Source organism: Aquila chrysaetos, chromosome 1 (genome assembly GCF_900496995.4).
Source record: "Aquila chrysaetos chrysaetos chromosome 1, bAquChr1.4, whole genome shotgun sequence".
NCBI lineage: Eukaryota > Metazoa > Chordata > Aves > Accipitriformes > Accipitridae > Aquila > Aquila chrysaetos.
This window is the reverse complement of record NC_044004.1, coordinates 13,248,076-13,269,743: the sequence shown is the minus strand read 5'-3', so window position 1 is coordinate 13,269,743 and position 21,668 is coordinate 13,248,076. Positions and strand designations below refer to the sequence as shown.

Genomic DNA, 21,668 nt, shown 5'->3' with positions numbered 1-21,668 from the left:
CCCCTCTTTCCCCAAGCACATAGCAGAGCATAATTCTTTCCCCAGTGTAGCTGATCCAAATACTTCTTTCAAATGCTAGCACAAATCATTTTAAAGGCAGAATATATGAATACATGAATCACTTTGCATTTCTATAGCAACTTTAACTTTGACCTTTTTCTGTTTCAAAATCAATACCTCCACTACTCTGAATGTTTCTACTGTTATGCATCTCCTAACAATATTGATACGCTAATTTTCAAGCAACAAAAATATTACAATTGATCAATCTACAGAACAAGAGGTTAGTTCAATCTGCAACTAAAAAGCTCCATTTAAATATTCAATACATTTCACTTGTATCGGTCACGTTAAGTAATTAATAAAAATACATGTAGGCCATGTCATGCACTTGGGATTTTTATTACATGTAAACAGCACATTCCTGCTTATCTATTCTAAAATTTATAAATACAGCAATTGTAAAATGAATTATAAGAAAAAACACAAACTATTTTCTGTTGTTGGACTTGACTGCTATTGATAAACCTATCCCTTTCCTGTGTGAAAACTATTTTATTAGCGGTTATGGGTAACACTTGTTGTTTTTCTTCTCCTTCACCTGCCTCTGGACTTTAAAAACTCCCTAGAAATCCTAAGCATGCTTGTATTTTGCAAAATACAGAAACATCTCTGTGAGGTTCAGTATTCATTCAGTCTCAAGGGTGTTGTGAAGTTTAAATTAATTAATGTCTGGTAAGTAGTCTGAAATCCTCATATGAAAGGATCTGTATGGGCCAAATTCTGATCTACCCTATGTAGCTCACATCGAAAGTGGCCCCAATATATTCTGGTACAAAGGATACAAATGAATCCTAATAATTTATTATTATACTACAAAATCAGTTCAGTTTACAGTGCAAGCCAGAAATTTGCTAACTGCAAGCACTACAAATCCACAGTGGAATTTGAAAGCCTTGGTGGTTTCCTTCTGCCTCCGTTAATTAAGACACTGCAATCAAAGCTTAGCTGATGACTTGTTGGTAACATGTGAACTGGGAAGGAATCAAGATCCCCTCTGAGAGAGGTGACCTATGCAGAAACAGCCTCAGACAAAAGTCGTCCTTAGAAGGACGGAAGCAGATTTGGGCAGGTGCAGACCTGTCAAGACTCATATATTGAGCGTGAGATTTAGACAGACTGTCCCCTCATGTTCCCTAACAGAGGGATGCTCCTTCCAGCAAATTTGATGGGCACTGTCTACCTGTGCCTGTGGCAAGAAAGGATGCTGTTTCACAGTTCTCATTTTTCTGACCAAAACTGTGCTTTAGATCCTAAACTACAGAGACAAAATATCAAAAATTGCATTAACATATCAGGCTCAGAAATCAGTAAATATAAACCAGTACTCAAGATGTTTCTACAACCTGCCCAGCATGAGCATGTGTGACAGGTAATGCCTTCATTCTTTATAAGTTAGGGAAAATACTATTATCCCTTTTTATAGGCATGGAATTGATATACATTGTCAATGACTTCTCACAGGTAATCTGTGAGACAGCAAGAAATTCAACATGGACCTTCTGTATCCTAAAGTTCAAACCATCTTTAGGAGTATGCCAAGAGGTGAATCTTCAGACTTCAACCCTTCTGTGCCAGGAAGCTAGGAATCCTCCTTGGCACACAAGAATGTTTTGTAATTCAAAGCCAAAATCCAAAGGCTATGCCAGTGGTACCACTTCTGTTCTCACCATAACGAGGTCTGCCGGGATGCTCCAGAATTAAGAAGGGGGAAAAACAGAGACCAAAGTATTTTGCCAGGTCCTGGGCTTGCTCAGTGTTGGCTGCAGCTGGATTAGCCCACAACAACACTAAGACTGATTATTTCTTCCTTTGTCCCCTCCCATATTAATATCAACCAGAAAACTGATATAAAGGTCTATTAGGACAACTGTAAAAGCAGCATATCTGAGGATTCAGCTGTATTCCTCAGTGTTTCCAAAAACAAACTTTAAAATTAAAAGGGAGAGGTTTACTTTTAATAGTCTGCTTTTGTATCATGCACTTGGAAGAAGCCGCACCTAAAGTTATCTGAAGTAGAAGGGATATTTTGATCGAGGGAGAAGTGCAAAAGTAAACTTTCAAACTTCATAATTAGCTTAATTAATCACTAAATCAGCACAAATCACCTAGCTATAACAGATATGTTTCATTTTAAATATTGTAACAGTGCCTCCAAAAAGTCAAAAGACAACTTCAAGGAAAACAGACTGCAAAACATAAAATAATTTGCTATCTACTGTGAATTAATGTAAATACTATTTATTGCTATAAATTTTAACTGGAAGTAATCACTTTGCCCTAAAGTGTCAATTCCCAAAGGTGAGATTATACTATTTTTCTATCAGCAATTCCCAATTACGCACAAACTTCTAGAAGAAAAAGTATTTTCTGATTACAATGAGATCTAAGACTTAAAATTGGATATTTTTGTCTCATGCATCACCAGCAGTAATAAAGGTTGTGGGTGTCCAATTGTTTCCTAAATGACACTTCTGCATGTTAGGCTCCATTCAGTTTCTTCCTCCTATGTCACATCTGCATATCCCCTCTTAGCAATTATACTGCATTTTTTTAATCAATAGGCCTTAAGCATGTTAGAAAGATGAATCAGTATCAATATCCTATTATTATTCCTACTGCCTTCCAAAGATTTGTGTAACTCTTTGGAACTTAAATAAACCATTCTGATGATAATGAATGAAAAGAAAAAGAAATTCATCTCTCACCTACATTCGTTTACACATCTACAAAGAATAAAAGTTATGACAAACACAGCAGAGAAAATTCTAAATCCCCAGTGAAACACAGCTGCTGAGTAAGGCCATACCTTTGTCACAAAATTATTTCAGGATAGCACTGCACATTAATAGCAAAAATGGATAGTTCTCTAAATGTCTATGGATAGTCAATAGGAAACACCCTATGACTATGAATAAAATACATAACAGATATCAGAGTCAGTATGACAGTCTTGGTAAACTCTGAAAGAGGAAATTACTAAAACAATAGATTAAAATGAACAAATAAATACAGTCAGCACTAAAATGCACAAGGGCAAAATGCTGATATGTCCTATATACTCTCATCTATCTTACCATTTGTCGATAAAAGTGAGTGAGCTGCATTTTGCTGTGGTAACCACTTGATCTTGTTTATTTTTTCTTCTATTTCCAAGCTCTTCAGATAATCAAATTCAGGTTCATGGCTCTGGAAAGTGCTGTAAACATTGTACTCCCCCTGACTGTAAGGCTCATTTTTACTCTATGGAGAATAAGAACAACAAAAACATGTGGTTTATGATGGCAATATATCTCCATCTCTTAGGAAAGGTGTATAAGCAGACTTATAAATATAAAAATATTGAAAATGCAATTTCATTTCTCATTTAAAACATGATATTGACAGATTTGTTTCTACAGGAATGAAATTTCCTGTAAGTATTGAAGCAACATTTAATAAAAGGCAGAATTTTTGAAGAAATGTTAATTAGTCAGGAAAGCCTTCTACAAAAGCTACTGCAGATGGACTGAGTTGAAGGTGAGATGAAGTTATCACAGCAAAGGCATTGTTTTAAATGGAATGGTTCCATCAAACAGACAAAAGCTATTAAAACAATGTAGAAGTAAACCAAAAACAATCTTCTTCTTTCTTAGCTTAGAATTTTGGAGCTTTGAAACAGTTTTGTTTGGGACATCAAACTTCCCAGTAAAAGGTCCTTACCCTCTTTCACTTCCTCTCCAAAGAGGTGACATTCTGTTTTACCGAATCTTGAGATTATAAACAAGTTTGTTAGTTAGATCCAGTTAAAGTATTAAAAATAAAGCCGGGTTTTAGCAAGCTATTAAGGACTACATTGGCAACTCACATACCTCAGGTTCCCTTTGGAATATAACAACCCGACCCCCCTTGTCACCAGTAGCCAGCAGTTCTCCAGTGTGGTTGAACTCAACTGTAGAAATAATATCAGCTGGAGGGAAAAAGAGAAAAAAGGCAGATTTTAGACTGCTACTACAACACAAAGCCATTAGAAATATCAAGCACTCCACAAAAAATGGAACAAATGAGGGATTTGAAGGAATACAGATGAATTCAACAGCAAGTCACTAATGAAAACAGGCTGCATGCCATTACAATCTGAGATTGCTACACAAAGAAATAAATGCAAACATAACGAGGCAAATTTGTGTTTCCAGCACATCTGCAGTTTGGGAGTAGAGGAGATCTCTGGAGAGGTTATGCTTCAAGAAGAGCAATCTCAGGCCACTTCAAAGCTTTTTTCAGTACTGGAGATAGCAACAGCATTGGCCTCCTGCTATTTCCTCTAGCAAGGACCAACATAACATCTCAGTCCTGTTGCATGTATTATTCATTCTTCACCCTTTATGAGGGTTTTTATATAACACCCTAGCACTAGTTTTCTCAAATATGTGCTTGAACCAAGAGTGCAAAAGCAAAGTACGTGTAGTCTGTCCTACCACAGAAGAATGAAGGCAAAACCAGAACAGCTCACTGTGCAATGCTCCAAGAGCCCATTCAAATAATCATTTTGGGTAAATCATTTCAGCACCATAAAAATGTGTCATCAGAAGATAAAAAGATCCCAGTCTCTTCTTTTTCTAATTTTCAACAATTCCCTTTCCCTAAGCAATTGCATCAGCTTAAACAAGAAACCTCATCAAAACCTGAGGCCAGCCTTGAGTACAAATTACTATACATCCGGATGAGAAGGGAGAAAGAGACTGTACAAGCAAAAGAACTGGTTCTTCTGCTTGTATGACAGTAAATGCTAGAATCATAATCCACAGTTAATCCTACACTATTAGCATAATTTAAATTAAAATGCCTAGTGCAATAGTAAATTAAGAAGCCATCATATATACAATCACAGACAAATGTAGGGTATTACTCAGAGATTGCACGTATGAATCCTCTGTAATGATCAGTATTCACTCATCAGAAACACGGGCCAGATTTTTAGAAATGTCAGTAGTTAGCAGCTCCCATTTAGGCTTAAATAGCTGTGGTTTTCAAACATGTTCATCATCCATCAGTTTATACTGAGAACAATGAGGCGACAGTGGGCTAAGCTCTTTTGAAAACCTAGTCCCAAACAAGTTCACTAAAATTCAAAGGAATTGAAATAACAAGTGGATGTACCATTTACTTGATACATTTTATGAATTGAAAACATCTGTTCCTATTATTCTTTTAATAAACTAGCAGTTGAGTGTTAGAAAGCTTCTATTGCTAGTAGCTCTCAGCAGCAGCAGTCATCCAAAAGCCAGATTCTTACTGGAAGGTTATAAACAATTCAACATTTAAAAAAGGAAAACTTTACCCTAATCCTGGTAAAGAAAAATATCTTTTAATCTTTTTAAGAAATCTTCACCATCAGATTGTTCTCCTGCCTAAAAAAAACCCCAAACCAAACTTTCTTCTTTTTTTCCTCCACACACTACATATATAAAGGAGGAAGGGGGAATCATAAAGCATGTATGTAATTTTCTTTTTTGCTGAATAAAATGTACGGATATGTAAACTTTGAGAAAAATGAAACATGACGACTTACAATATTTGGCCTGAATTAACACTTCTGAAAGTTAATGGCATTTGATTTTTATGTCGACTTCCACAGACTGTATTTTATAGGTAATAACCCCCCAAACCCTAGTCTTATTAGAGTACAGGAAGAGTAGAGAGACTCTGTATGGTGATGATCTGGGGCTTGGGATGGGTTGAGTTTGATCTAAAAAATTGTTTGTTTGGGTTTGTTTTAATCTAAAAATCTAATCAACTTTCTGGCATGTAAAGTTCATTTGTAGTGCTTCCAGTGGAAGAATATTTCTTGGGTATTTTGTTCTTATCGTGCAAAACTCATACTGATACTAGGTGTGGGCTCCTGCTTACAAAATGACACCTGCATGGTTTTACTCATTTGAAGCTGTATCTTACCCCAAACATACAGGCAGAACTGCAGAAGTCTCATACTGACTGTCCTTTTAGAATGGAGACTCTTATTTAAGTGTGCAATGGGGGAGAAGGGTAAATGCAGAGGGAAGGAATATAATATCTAGTAGAATACATGTGTATTTGTGTGTGTATGCGTGCGCAGGTGCAATGTACACGTGATTTTCCCAACAGGTCACAAAAGAATCAGATTAAATAACTGTGTGCAAAAGGAATGAATGGCATTTGAACTTGTATGTGTGAATACACTTGGTATTGGTCTGGAACACTTCCACAATGGCATAAAATACTCTTCTCTATGGTCACAATGGTCACACAGAGGGCATCAGCCAATGCCCAGTTAAGTCCACAAGAGTATTTGCACAGACTTCAATAGTAACTGAACCAGGGTTACAATAAAACAGCTCTGCATTTTGTTATTATATTGCATTTGTCATTAAAATATTGTGTGCAGTTAAGCGATTATTGTTTAAAGAAAAGCAGCTAAAACATTAAGTATCTGTGGGCAGTGTGTAATGATGTGGTTCTGAGGCAAAATTCTCTCCCCCCCAAGGTGTTTCTTCTAGATGCATCCCTCCTTTCCATTAGAAAAGCTAAGTGTTAACTGGAAACTACCTATCATTTTTAAATTAACTCGTTCTGAAAAAGAGCAGATCCAATATTCCAACCTTAGAGGCTACACATCTTGCTGGTAAAAAAATTATCCTTGAATTGGAAAATCACTTTTATTGATCCTGTAAATAACAGCTGAAAGCAACAGCCAAGAAAAAAAAAAAAATCTTATCCAGCATATCTGTTCAGCAGGCGAATATTAGTCATGCTGTTTTCATAAAAAAGATTAGCCAGGCTAGCTCTTCCTAAGACCGAGGAGGTAGGAACAGAATCAATCGACAAAGCTCTTCATACCCTTCTGCAGAACATTCCCCTACATATTTATCAATGCTGTAGCAACATCAGCCACCATGGTCCCATCCCACAGATTCTTCCATTGGAGAATCGCCCCCTGAGCATACAGAGCAATTAACTACCAGATTTCACCCTCTCCAGGATATATAAATGCTCCACAATGAAAGAGCTGGTGAATTTGCATGTACAGTAAGCCCTTGGCAAAGGATGCCAGAGATGAAAGACTCCTTCCAGCCGCCTTCTGCACTACACCTTCCATATCTCTGCTGGCAGCGCCGAGCTTTGCACTAACGATTAGGATTATCAGACACAGAGATAATTTACCTATTAAGAACAATTATGGGTAACCTCAATGCCAATGGGCAAATGTTTCCAATCAGATCGAAAATCCCAACTTTTATCCAATATTAATCTTCCTACTCCATTTTTAACTTCCCCATTTTGTCTATGCAGAAATGTAAATAAACTTGGATTTTAAAGTCACGATGCTCAACATTTTCACTCAGTTAAAAAGCACAACTTGGACACTCAAAATACAGATGCTGACTGAGAAAAGCAAACCAAAAACCTTCAAAAGATGAAAATACTCCAGCGGGGTATACACCTGGTCATCTGTTCCACACCCTGCCACAGCAAATTGCTCCAGCAGGTATGACGCATCACAGACTTCATTCCCCAGACTAATTTTACATATTCACAGAAAGACATCACATTAAACTTAAACTGAAAGAAAGTTTTTCCTGATCCAGCATGAAGTATTTCATTCCCTGACTCCTCATCACCTCTGCCCTTTTGTACCTCATCAACTAATTCCTCTGCAGCTTCACAATTTACACTCTTTAAATGTGCTTAATGGCTACGTTGTAGCCAACAGCTGCTGCTTAGCTAGATCTATTCAGCTTTTCTAATAGACCAAAGTCTATCAGTGGACATCTGTGTACATCAAGATATCTCTAGGCGATTGTACTGCTCTTCCCTCAACTTCATGAGTACTGTTCAGCAAGTATGAAGATGAGTAGATGTTACTCATCTTCATACAGCCTTTTGGTCAGAAACCTCAAGCAAGCCTAAGAAAAGCTCAACTATAATTTCCTGTATGTTACTTTTACTAGTAATTTCTACCTTTCTGGGGCCTTTCATTTGAAGGCCCTCTATACTATACTTTGTTTCAGAAGATCAGAAAAGCAAACAAAATTTCAGAACTATTTCACCCAGCACAGAAATGCAGCTTTCTGGACAGCAGTAGCAAGTTTTGAGGGCAAACGTCATCACACAACAGCACAGGGAAAAGAAGATCAAAGAATATAATATTCTGTTGAATTGCAGTGTAATCTGATAGAAAATTAAAGGATTTGGAATGGGCCAGAACACTGGAATTAACATCAGTACTTCTCTCAAAACCAAAAAAGCTGTGAAATCCTACCAGCCAGAACAGGTCAGAACTTCTTTATATCACATCCACCACGGTCAGCATGGCAACACTGTTGGCCTGAGCTGACTGAATCAGCATCTAGGTCAGGTTTTTGTCATGCGTGTTCCCAGTGGCTAGCAGGCAATCTTGTAGTCTACATTATTTCAACCAAGTTCTGACCTGGCCTAACCTTGGTTTGTGAAATCCAATAAGATCACAGCACAATCTGGCATGGCTGCAAGCAATGTTCAGTCATACTGATACAAAAATCCCCAAGGAGCATAATCTGGAAGAAACAACAAAGAAGCTTGCAACAAAGAGAGCCACAAAACAAAAGGACAAATGGTAGATAAAAGAGGAGCAGTATTACAGTATCTTGTGTGAAGGGAAGGCCATTACAGTGAGCTGTGTTGTCAGAATTTAGTTTAGACTTGGGGGGGTGGGGGAAGCGGGAAGAAAAAGCCTGCTACCTTTTTTTATGCTGAAGTTTCAAAGGTTTCCTCAAGCAGCTAGAAAACAAGGTGTGCAAAACCTCAAAGGTATGAGGGTCAAATGAATCCCTCTTTTCTGAAATAGCTGGCAGACAGATCCTTGACAACACAAAAATTTCCTACTTGAAGCAGCAGACTCTGTAATGCGCATTCATTCTGGTTCACAGCAGTGTTATTCACCATCTTGGATCCAGGGATTGTACGACACCAGAAACCACCCCTCAAAATTCAACACAATGTAAAATCTCACACATCAGACCTTGGCTGGGTCAGAAACTTAACGCTAAAAGCCAACACACCAGAAGGCAAACTCCACTCCACTGGTAGACAAGACGTTTTGTTGACCTACAGACAAACTACCTGATCACCTCTCCAAGTCACCAAACCAACACAGGACACAAGCCAGTATGCGGCTGGGTGGCCATATGAGAAGGACAGATGAGAGAAAAAGAGAGCACAAGGATGCACGAGATGGAGAGAGAGTGAGCACGTGAACATGGTAAAAGGAGCAAGAGCATGAGAAAGGGCACAAAAGAGTGTACCTGAGAGAGCATATGCAGACATGAAAGCAAGCATGAAATAGCAGAATGAAATGCCACAGCAGAAGATAAGAAAGTAGTTTGAAATGAAGGATCTATCTGCCCCTTTGCCTCTTGGATTATGTGTCACCCTGGCGAATCTCTCACTTTGCTTTTCTTCTTGTTTATTATGGCTTTGAAACCTAATGGAGTTTGTGCTGCAAAAAGGTAAGTGTTTGTTCCATGTTAGATGTATGGGCAATGCAAAACACAACGGGAAGCTGAGTTTGGCCAAAGCAAACTTTGAACATAGATGCTAATAGTGTAAGTGCTTCAGGGATCTCTGAAACAAGGTGATCAATCAATAACAGAATGCAATCCAGAGATGTGTGTCCACTACACTTCATGTAATTGTTTTCCTAACTGACACCTTGACTGGCTTCATTGCTACCAAGGACAAATACATCGAGGGCAAAATCTGAAGAGCCCCATTTAATCCTGTCAAGCAAGAACAAGGAAGTTTATCGGGCTAAATATCACCTTTCGTCCTGTGTACAAAAATCTCTTCCTGATGTTAAATCCAAAACCACAGGGTCAAATGTTGAACATCTCTTGAAAGGCTGCTTGGAACAAGAATGCTTCAGCTGGGGATGGTAGTAAATAATAGTAAAAAAAAAAAAAAAAAAAGAAATGGAAACAACAAATTTCCTAACCTCAAAACCTGGCAAGCACTATGCAAATCTTTCCCTTTTTTCCATCTTTAACCTCCAACTTTTGGATTTTAGAAATGCTACACGTACACACCTCAGTGGCCTCCATCAGCCCTGGCTGATCATGAGACCATCACGATACCGCTGAGTTTCACAAATCCATGCATCCCTATAGCCTCAGGGACCAAGGAAAGCACCTTCCCATTCAGAACATTTGAATGTACGTTTAGTGCCCACTCAAAGAGAGAATTTACTGGAAACAGAATCTAAAAACCAAATGCAAAATTTGCACCCCCTTTACAAGCACCTGTGACCACTGTGATTTACTGTTTCTAGCCTCGAGCTTTAATAGAGTTGGGTTTTTTCTCCAATATTTTTGTATGTATTTATTTTAAGAGCTTAGAAAATGTTTTCAACAGCTTTTTAATCACATGCTAATTTCTAGCTGCATTTCTCAAATTAGAAAATCAGGAAATGACACCCAACTATTGGAGCACAGTCAACGTTAAAAAAATTTTTTGGCCTACAGGACAAATATGTAAAACAGTATTCGGGTTCTGTGCTAAAAAAACCACTTCATACTGAATACAAGTCACTGAGATTCAGTTTTTCGTAAAGTGACACACACACACACTTTTATTCCTATTAATTTAAAAGCTCAAAGCCCATATTTCAGAGGTTCTGGCACCCATCTCCCTCCTGCAGAGTACAGGGCCTCCAAAAAAAGAGGCCAAAGAGACTTGACCTTCTGCCCACTGAAGTAAATGGAAAGTTTCCCACTACTTCAGTAGTAATTAAGGTCAAGAAACATTTGTCAGATGTGGTGTAGCAGAAAATTAGGACACATTTCTCAAAATTTTGGCTACAGTTTACATGCACTTCAGTTTGTTCATGTTCAAGGTGACCTGCTTAGATCAGCGAGACATTGCAAAGCATCAGTCATTAGTTCTGCAGAATGCCTAATTGTTACTATTATCCTTGCTGAAGTCACTAAGTGCACTGCTTTGCGCCTTCATAATCTCAAATACTCAATGGACTGATAAAAAGCTTGCTACAATTCATTTTAATACCTATTTAGGGGCTCCCAAGTAGTGGTACTGCATCACCTGCAGTATCCGAGCAGCCTCTCAGTGCTGTGAGACTGGCAGTCCTCCCTGTACACTAACGGGCAACGCAGGGGCTGACGCCAGCCCTGCTTCCAGCAGGTACCTCAGCCACTGGGCAAGTCCAAAGCAGCTAAGCCTGGGAAGCACTGATCCCTCCATCCTGTTCAACATGAACAAACTGGAAAACTCACTAGAAAGCCTTTCACCTTTGGTAAATCTAAGCCGTTCGGTAACACTGCTCATAGCTATTCTTATAAGCAACACTTAAAACTAAGAAAACACTGCAGATCAATCTCTATTTTAGCACAAGAAATGCATAGAAAGCTTCCAAACTTCACATCCCCTAAAAGCTTCTTCACAGCTTACATTGTGTAACACATGCTAGTAATTTACTCTTCTGATTCTGGGAAAAAAAAAAAAAAAAAGAAAAAAGAAAAAAATGCAGCCGGGTGTTTCTTTCTTTCTTTCTGTGTTTGCTGTCACGAGACAGTCACCTAAGCTAAGGATTCAGCAACAGGCTTGAAACAGTGCACTTCATAAACATTAGCACAATTAGGAAACGTGCCAGTCCACTCCTCTTACCAACCAACACTGAAGGGCAAAAAGGAAAAAATCGCCATGGGCATCACATTATGTGTTTACAATTTCCAGAGCGGGGTTTAAACTGGTACTGACAGAAGGAAGCCTGCCTGAGCTGGGAGCTTCTGCTCAGCTCCATTTTACTTCCCACCAAGGAGCTGCACAGCCTGGCTGCCAGCAAAAGACAGATTAGAAATGGTGCTGCCAAGTGTTAAAAATGCTAGGCAACTGGCTTTTATTGAAGCATAGAAAGACCTTGAACCTCATCCCTCATTTTGGAGCAAATAAATGCCAAAAATGGAAAGTGTACAAATTATTAAAATATACTAATTTTACATTCACTGTCAGAAGCGATTACGCTTGTGCATAATAGTTGCAATGATCTACAATAAACAAACATCAAGTTTTGCTAAAAGGCTATTATAAAACAAGGACAAAAAAAATCCCACCCATATTTAGAATCTTCAAGGAAAATCATTAATTTAAAATATATCAAAGAGTAATCAAAAGTCATCCAAAATTTAAAATACAATCCTGAATAACCAGATTCAATATGAATGTTATTTCCCATGTATGACACACAAACTTCAATAGCATTTCACTGCCAGCTGGTTCGGAACTACATATTTTTTTTTTTCCCCTTAACTGAGCAATTAAATTCCAGAAGCAAAGCTTTCAGTAATTCTGTCACAGCAGTTCTCATGTTCAAAGCACTTTCCGGGCACTAAACCCCCCAGCAACCCAAGGAAGACAGTAAGGAAATGTTAGCATTCCCATTTTACACAAAGGAAAAAATGAAACAGATCCTCCAGAGTTTTTATCTAAGATCAGAGAAGCAGTTTTGATTATACACATACTAAGGGACAGATAATCCAGGCTGTGGCTCAGCAAAATATTTCTATTTAATAAAGCTCTTAATCACTTGTCTAGAGACTTAAATGTTCCTGTATTCAGTTCAAATGAGTATGCATGTTGTTAAATGAATATACTGATGGAGCCCTAACAAACAAAGCCTCACAATAGCATGCACCAGTGAAGAAAAAGCCCCGGTGAGCAGGCTTTTGGGTGAAGCGGGGGGGGGGTGGTGGTGTATAATCTTAAAAATCATGAAGGGCTGGAGCTAGGAGCTGGACTAGAGCCAGAGTCTTCAAGCGCAGAGCGATGACAAGGAAAGCAGAGACACAACAGCCATATCTGCACTAGTAAATGAAGGAGAGCTCCAGGACGTTCTTAGGCTTTGCAATGCTATGATTAATACTGTTAAATTGCTAAGAGTGGACCTTGACAGGCTTGTGGCTGTGATAAATTGCTTTCTCCCAAACACCACTTTGGCATGGCTCAGGGGTTATCAGAAGCCGGGGACATTTTGCAACAGGTAGCAAGCGCACAGCCACAGTTTTTTGGAAACGGTGCAATGTCACCCTCACAGGCACAAGCCCCTCCATGCCACCTGGTCGCAGTGCTCCCAAACATTCAGTTTACTGGAGCAGATGTATTTAGTGACTGCAACTCATAGGAATCAGTGTAGCACGTGGACCAACAACACTCACACTCTGCTGTGTCAAATTGTATTATGGTTTTCTGCTACAACTGGCAGAGGTGGGAGTTTCCAAGAGTACAAGAAGCTCCAGAGCCTGTAGAACTAGCACAGGTAGAACAAACCACATTTGCTTTTCTCAGTCTTAATGCACAAAGGTAGATGACAGCGTTTACATCTACTGATTGGACACTTTGACCACAGGATCCAAATAAAGTATATCCAAATACCGTGAGCAACATACAGCTCTAACTTATACATCACTGGACATCTCTGTGACTCCCAGCAGTGGACCAGCAAGCTAAGGTCACACACAGGGCTTGTTGGCTGTCATGGGAGTTCGATGCCAAGCCCTGTAGATACTCATCTAACATTAGCATCTGTTTGCTTGGCAGGCTCCGAAGGCAATTCGGCTGACAACTCTGAATTTGCCTCTGGGTCTGTCACAAGATCATATAACTGTGGGACTTCTGGGAGTGCCTATTACTTCTTTGATGAAGATCACGCACATCATAATACATTAGATCCATTCTAAACATCCTTTGAAATCAGCGTTTGTGACCTTTCAGAATTATCCAGGTAGCATGGCTGGCTTAAGTGTGTAAACTAAAGCCAAACTCAAAGATTATGCAATTAGTTCTTGGCTTGCATCAAGATCTCTTCGGCAAGTTTATATAATCATCCCAACACCAGAAAAATCAGATTTTTTGGTGTTAACATGGGTTGCTGCTACTGATAGAACACCAAAGGCTGCCCCTAAGCTGGTCTAAAAATGAACAGGACAACTGTTCTGTATTAGCTTCACTATCAACCCTAGTGCTTTAAGGTTTGATGAGTGTGGAAATAATATAAAAATTTAGTAGTGGCTTACACAACTTTACATTGGTCTAAAAGCTCATCTCATAAGATTCAGTTCATGAAAGGCTAAAGTCTTTATTTTTTTATATATGTATACGTATCCAACTAAATAAATGTGAGGAAAGATAGGATTACTCATGTGCTTAAAATGAAGAGCATGCTGAATCACCCTATTATGTCAGGAACTAGAGGAACTCCTGGCCCTGAAAGATTGAATTCTAGATAGCTGTAGTGTGCAAAACCCAACGATAACCCAATTTGCCCTGAAGTTTAAATGCATCATATTTCTATAATTACTCGTTAAAAAAAATACTTAAAGAACAGAAGACATTAAAAATCAATGCACCTTTCCCCAGTCTGTGTCTGATAAAGAAACTTCAAACACTCTTTACAGCCTCAGGAAATAAACATTCCTGTTTTGGGATATTCCCAAAGGACTTCAATTAGATAACAGGACTAGATCAGCATATATTACAAACGCTATAGACACTGTCTCAAACTGCAACTGTTTACTGGTCAGGCAATTTCAGATTTTTTCCCTACTCTGAGGAAGGAAGCAGCATGCAGGTAACCCAGTAATTACATAAAACAGCCATGAAAGCTCTTTCTAGTCTAATAATACAATATTGCAAGTGGGAACTTGGACCGTTCTCACTGCGTTCAAAACTGGAGTGGATTTCAAAGCTTCAAGCCTATCATGTTTTAACACTAAGCACAATCACTCCGTCTTCATCAAAATGTTAAATGCAAAATACAGCTTCTGCCAGCATACAGCTAAAGCTGAAAAGTTAAAAAACAAAATCGTGTGGAAAAACAAATACCAGTAGGTCAGATTTCTGCCTCCTCTACAAAGATAGACCTAGAGGAATTTTCTTAGGACCCTCCCCAGATCAGGGGGGCTTCAAAGCATACGGTGATGGCTCACAAATCTGCAGGCACCTTCCCCAAGGCCATGCCTCCTAGAGCCATATAGTTTGAGAGCTGCTAATTTGCAGCCCACACAGACAACATTTAGACACCTAAGCCCTTAAAAGAAGCGCAAGGCTTCCAACCCCCTCCCGATATCCTTGAAAGCTGTGCCTTACAATCATCGCTGGTTGTTAAAACGCAGTCCACAGTAATTATTGCTGTGCTCTCAAAGCAGAGCGGCCTTTGCTGCAATACAGAAGTTCTGAGGCACGAGGCCAACTGAAGCCTCAAGTCTATTTTAATCCCACTGTAATTATAAATGATGGATATGTAGTTGAGATGCTTCTGAATTTTTGTTTGCATGAGGGTGTATTTATGCATTGCAGAAGAGCACTGCAGAGGAATATCTGAGCTAGTACTGACAGAATTAGCATCAGAGCCAATATAACAATGATAGCGCAACGCTGTACCCAAGATATCGCTGCTGTCAGGACACACCACCACGTTCAGAGCCAACTACAAAACACCTTTTCACCATCCTTCATTAAGCAATGTTGACATATTCATTAAATACAGAATGAAGAGAAAAGGTGTTGACAGGTTTCTCTGAGGCAAAGCAGTGGAGAAACACGCTGTTTAGTTGTTCAAAGGACCATGATAAGGGTAAAGTTTTACCCAAGTCGGAACCACAGAGGAGATGCTGGAAAACCTGCCACAGGGTCTGCTTGAGTGGAGAGAGAGATTGCGTTCCCTGGGCCTGCCACCAGCTTGCTGTTGCCACTAGACCTCACACTGCAGTGAAGGGGAGAGATGCAGACCCAGACACCACTTCTTAACCCTGGAAGCAACTGGCTCACTACAACAATATTTTTATTTCACGTTGTTATCCCTAAACGATGCAATACTTACCAGCAAAGTAGCAAATAAACTCTTTTTACTTCAGAAAGCAACACGTCACTGCACTTTGCTACGAACACCACCTCAGATCAAATACATGCTGGTTTTAGTTAATGGCCTCGTACAAGCTTGCACAATTAGCAGCTAATTCATGTGAGAGAGAGGTTTGCTTCTACACAGGCTTTGCACTAACTGGAGGGTCCAGTGTGAAGCAGTATCGTATTAAATACATTGTTAGTACTAAGTATACTTTCCACTGAAACCAGTAAGGAGTTCTGTAATTATTTACAGGACAGGCCTTCTCCATATCATAGCTGTTGCATATTGTTTTCCTCCCAAACACAGAAATTTTGTAGAAACAAAATTATTTCCTTCAGGATGCTGTCATTTGGAGAGGATCAAATCAGCCTCCTAAATCTCACTCTGGTGCCTTAGAATATATGTCAGCTCAACAAATTATTGTCTGTTAGCTGTTCACAGAGGTGTTCTTGAACCTCATCAATCTTCAAGCAAAATGTGGACTTTTACATTATTGGAGTGTCATTCAATTGGAATCAACAAGAAATTGTGTAAGCAATGCATCAGGACAGATTTTGGATGTGCTACCTGAATATTCAGACAAGGTGTTCACCACATGTAAGGGAGAAATACAAATGCCACCTTAAAAAAAAAAAAAAAAAAAAAAAAATCTTCAGGAGTCCTGCCTGAGAGTCTTATCGCAAAGGGAGCTAGCTCTTATTTCAGTCTTCCATAAGCTTAGAATGGATGCCTGAAGAAAGCAGCCAAGGCCTGCAAATTCTTTACCTCTGTCTCTCTTTTAAAGTCCTATAAGCTCCCAGTTTATTTAAGGCAAAAAGAGCTTGCAGCAAGACATGAGGAAATACAGGGACAGTACTCTAGGCTAAACTAACCTGCCAGGGGGAGGTACAGTTTCGGAGGCACAATCCAACCCTCAATAAGGGACTCAGGATTTGACCCATACCTGAGTACACAAAGGGAAGCTGAAACAGGTATTAAAGCTTCTCTTCCCAATGATCTTCCACAGATATTTGAGCTCCTTTCCACAGAAGAAATTCTTATATCTGCCCACTTCCATTCCACTGTCGATTGTTCCAAGTATACCCTGGGAAACTGTCTGCCATAAACATCCAACCATCAAGCAGTTACTAAAAAAGTTCTTTTTTCAGAAAATAGACAAATGAGAATCATTATCATAAAAGCCCTATTATGAGGAAAGAAATTTATTGTTGCACTAATGCTTCTCCTGATGACACAAGATTAAGAGTCTTTCAAAAGATGTCAGAGTAGTACCTGGCAAGTTGGAGCTTGAAGCATACTGACACCTTCAGAAAGCCAGCATGAAACCATACAAAAATTTATATTTTTGGTAAAGTGAAGCAAGACCCTATGAAGCACCCAGAAAAATCTCATGCTTTTCATCTGGTTTTTGAGCAACTGACAAGATTTACTAGCCAGCTGGTAAAATAATGAAGAGAAGAGGCCAGTAAAACTATACAAAGCTAAGAGAAACTGCCTTGTACTAATTAGAAACAACGTGCAGTCTGATGACACTTTATAGACTTCAATTACCATACTCGGCAGGAAGGAGCTTTCAAACATCTGTATGATGATTATTCTCCACTGGGATGTCATTTACAGTGCAAAGTATTAAAAACAGGGCCAAAAAATCAATTATAATCTTTGTAAATGAGCATATTCTTGATCTAAGGGATTTGAACTTGTGTGTGGAAATTGGTTTTAAAAGGAGAGACAGAAACTGGTTTGACAATGAAAAACAGGCAGCAAACCTCCCCATATCTGATTACCACAAAATTAAACTTACGGATCATTAAAATAATGATTTGTATATAAAGTGCAAGAACAAAAGAATATTATTAGAAGTCAAGCCTAACAAAGCAATGACTAACCACAAGCGAGGTTCAAACAGAGGCTTTCTTTATTGAAGTTTTTAGGTGAATATCCACAAATACTATCCATTAACCAAGATTACTTGGATGAGTGAAGATATGTACATACTAGGCAGGAATACAAAATCAGATCTTTTATTGTCCTAAATTGTTCTAAGCAATTATTTTCAGATTTACATAGAAAAACACAAATACGCAAAAGTAATAGGGACAGTAGGAAGCAACCAATAGCCAATGAGAATGTTATTTCAACTGGCCACTAATTAATACATTGGTGCAGAGAATTAAGGATTTTACCCTGTAATCAAAGGAAACCAAAATAATGTAGAAAAACATTAATAACCAGAGAAAAATATAAATATAAAAATATAAAATTTACCACTGTAAAATGAAAAACCCCAGCCAACCAAATAAAAAAGGTTGTTTGAATAGATTGAAGGTTTTATTTTCTCATTTACTGATTTTCAGACGTGTCTGTCATCTCAGAGAAAATGCTTAGAAGGTAGGTAAAAGCAATGCTGAGTTTTATTCAAGAGCAAATGGGAACAACAATGGTCAACTACAGCAAATGGCTGGAAAATTTGCTACTCATTGCATCAGAATCCTTAATCACGGTACAAAATCTCGCAGTGTTAGCCTGACTTTGCAGATCACTGATACGACCAAGCACCATGAGTATTTTGTACAGAAGGTAAGATGAATATAACTTTTTCTTTTGGAGGCAAAACTTATTTGCCTTTGTGAGGGTAGATTAATGACGTACCGATATACTGCTGTACTTCAAGAATATTTTAAAGCATGAACTAATGTAGAGTGCAGACACTTCCTTGCTGAGTAATGCCAAAAGCATGCTATTCCTGTGTTCTAAAGGTTGTCTCCTAGTAATTAGGGAGGTACTAACGTAAGGTGTTGGGTTCGACCTTTAAAGCCCTAAGCAATCTGGAAATCTAGCCAAGAGACCAGGCTTTCTGTGCACTTTCACCCCTCTTTCTTCTCTCCTTTTGCTTTTAGAGTGATGATTAGAGAGAAGCTGCCAGTCTCCCTCTGGCATTCTGTCGTTTGGTTAGACAGGACCTGGACCTATTAAACTCTTGTTCAAACTTCACAGTTCATTTCTCCTGTTGGGTACCTGGGGAGAAACTAAGAGGATATCCTGGAAGAGTTGTTTTATGAAGCTACCACTCAGTTTTGTAGTAGGCTACCACACAGATGACCACTTTTAAAGTGATAGTGGGATTTTTACGGTTAAGGCAGTCCAGAACGTAGGACGAGATCCCAACCAGCTGTGTATAATCAAAGATGGAGGATGCTTTCACAATCCCTTGGCCTCTTCATTGCCATGGAACATCATGGCTGTCACCCGTGTTCTGGAAAAAGGAACTGCACCACTTATTTAATATATCATGCAGTCTACAGCATTAAAATAAAGTCTGAATTTCACATGAAAATTCAAGATAACTAGGTTAATGTAGGATGTCTGCAGGAAAATTTCAGCAGCACAGCCGTCTCTGAAGCTATTTCGAGCAGTAGCAACTACTTACTTAAGTAGAATCAGCGAGTAGCCACATTCCATATTGTTGGGAATAACAAAGCCAGAACACCTCTAACAGGCTACCTAGGGATTACTTCAGCTAAATGCAGCTTCATTATCAAAAAAGAAAAGGATTTTTTTCAGCCTGACAGCACCATAAAAACTCCTGTTCATACAGAATGACACATGAACAGAGATTGGTGTTTATAATTTTCTGCTGGTTAAAGACTCATTCTTGCTCCCATCGAACTAAATGAGGCAAAACTACCATTGATTTCAATCAGATTGTCAGTAGACCTTAAAGGTACTGACCATCAGCACTTATTAATATGGAATTATAAGCGGAAAACATATTGACTAGTTGATCTAAATACTTTATCTTCATTCATCAAAACACTTACTCCAAATGAACAAAGACAGAAAACTGAACCCAGACTAAAGGTCATGCTGAACTTACAAACAGCAATGACTGCTGATAACACATTACCACCAGCAGTAGCATAATGTGTATTGCACCCAATCAAACCAATGGGCATGTAAAACAGGAAACACACAGCACACCCCACCTGTTTCCCAGCAGTTCAAATTCTGCCTCAGTCAGAAACATCCTCCACCTTTTCACATACAACATGAAAAAACCATAAAAATAATTTCATACAACTGGCTACTTATTTGCTGAAGGCCTCTAAAAATAAAAGCCAAAATCAACTTGCGACTGTAAATCGTGCAACTCTCGTAAAAAGCTCTTAAACTCCATTAGTATTATTTTTAACTTCAGAGAAATAATTAATGTACTATAAAGAAGAAAAAGACTGGTAAAAATTCTGAATTTAATTATATGAATGGTATTCTATATACACTTAATTGCATAGCAGTAACACAACCACTTTCATTACTCTTTATAGCTTCAGATGCCCATTAGCACAATCCCCAAGGTTCCTTAGGAATAATTAGATTAGGAAAGGGGGACTCTCTGATGAAATGCAATAGGATGTGATGCTTATGAAACAGCACATCTTGAATCCAGATGCTGACATGACAACATCATGAAGAGCTAATTTGCACATCCAAATTAATACCATCATGACGATAATATAAAAGAAAGATATGCATTTAAAATGAGCTACAGAAAATAATGTCAAAAAGAATTGAGGTACTTATATTACAAAAATACATCTTTTTGACATTTTAACCCAGTTGGAAAGGTGTAAATAGACTAAATGTCACATTCATGAGCATAGAGCTACTTAAGCAGACTTACTAGAATTTAATCCACTATTTGGCAACACATGGGCAAGCTGTTTAATAAATAGTTATACCCATCAAACATGTGCAGCACTCACATAAACAGGTGAATAAATTTCATTGCATTTTATTAAACATCTGTGTCCATTTGATACACTGAATGTTTTTGTATTGTTTGGTGCTTCTTGGGGTATACACCATCAACAAAATCGGCAGTGATATATTTTTTGAAGGATCTCTACATGGAGCAAAAAAGACACAAACAAATGGGGTTTAAAAATATTTTAGAGAGTCAGATATTTCTGCAGCTGTCATGAGTTGTCTGTACATGTCTGAATAGTTAAGAAATATCTCCCTCAAATCCACTTGACAGAAAATAATGGGATCTCCATGAAAGGGAAATAGTTTTCTACCACTTCTATGGTTCTCCTTCATGTAGTTTAAAACACAAATATACGTGTTACAAGGCAGACTCTATCATTTGCTACTTAGACACAAACATCAAAGAACTCTGCTCCTCTCTCCGCGTTTTACAGCAGGTAACGTGTGTGGATCCCGTTTGCCCTATGCATTTGAGAATGTGTTCTGTCAAGGCAGAGCACAGTAGTCTAAAGGATTTTCAACTTTAAAAAAATCTAAACTCACATCAAGCTGATGGGATCCTTTTAGAATAAAGAAACACTATACATAAGCTCAGAAGAAGTTATAATACTGCTGAAAAGAATATGGCAGAAACAGAAGAAGGATAAAAGTGAATAGATGGGACACAAGCAAGAGGCATAATACTGGAGGCATAACATTAAAGACATGATAAAGCAACAATTTGTGCAAATGTAATCATTTGAAATTTTCTTATGATACAAGGGTAAGGAAAACCTCATTAAAGGAAAGAAAAAAATCACACTTAAAGCTAATAATAACAATGTTCTACACTAAGTATTTAGGAATCTACTACAAAATATCACTGAGAGAAGGAGATCAACAGGATTCAAGCAAGATGCGTGTAGTTACGCACTTATCCACAGTTTGCACT

At 38.4% G+C, this 21,668-nt stretch overlaps 1 protein-coding gene across 11 annotated transcripts in view; it reads right to left on the bottom strand.

Moving 5' to 3' along the window:
• The window catches only part of PPP2R2C (protein phosphatase 2 regulatory subunit Bgamma), a 204,105-nt gene that overhangs the window by 56,276 nt on the left and 126,161 nt on the right, over nucleotides 1-21,668 (bottom strand). For all 11 annotated transcript variants that reach the window (XM_030032710.1, XM_030032884.1, XM_030033143.2 and 8 more), the window contains 2 exons: nucleotides 3,912-4,009; nucleotides 3,138-3,303 (listed from right to left, as the gene is read on the bottom strand). In XM_030032710.1, coding sequence (XP_029888570.1) covers nucleotides 3,138-3,303; nucleotides 3,912-4,009 — 264 coding nt within the window. The remainder of the gene's footprint in view (nucleotides 1-3,137; nucleotides 3,304-3,911; nucleotides 4,010-21,668) is intronic.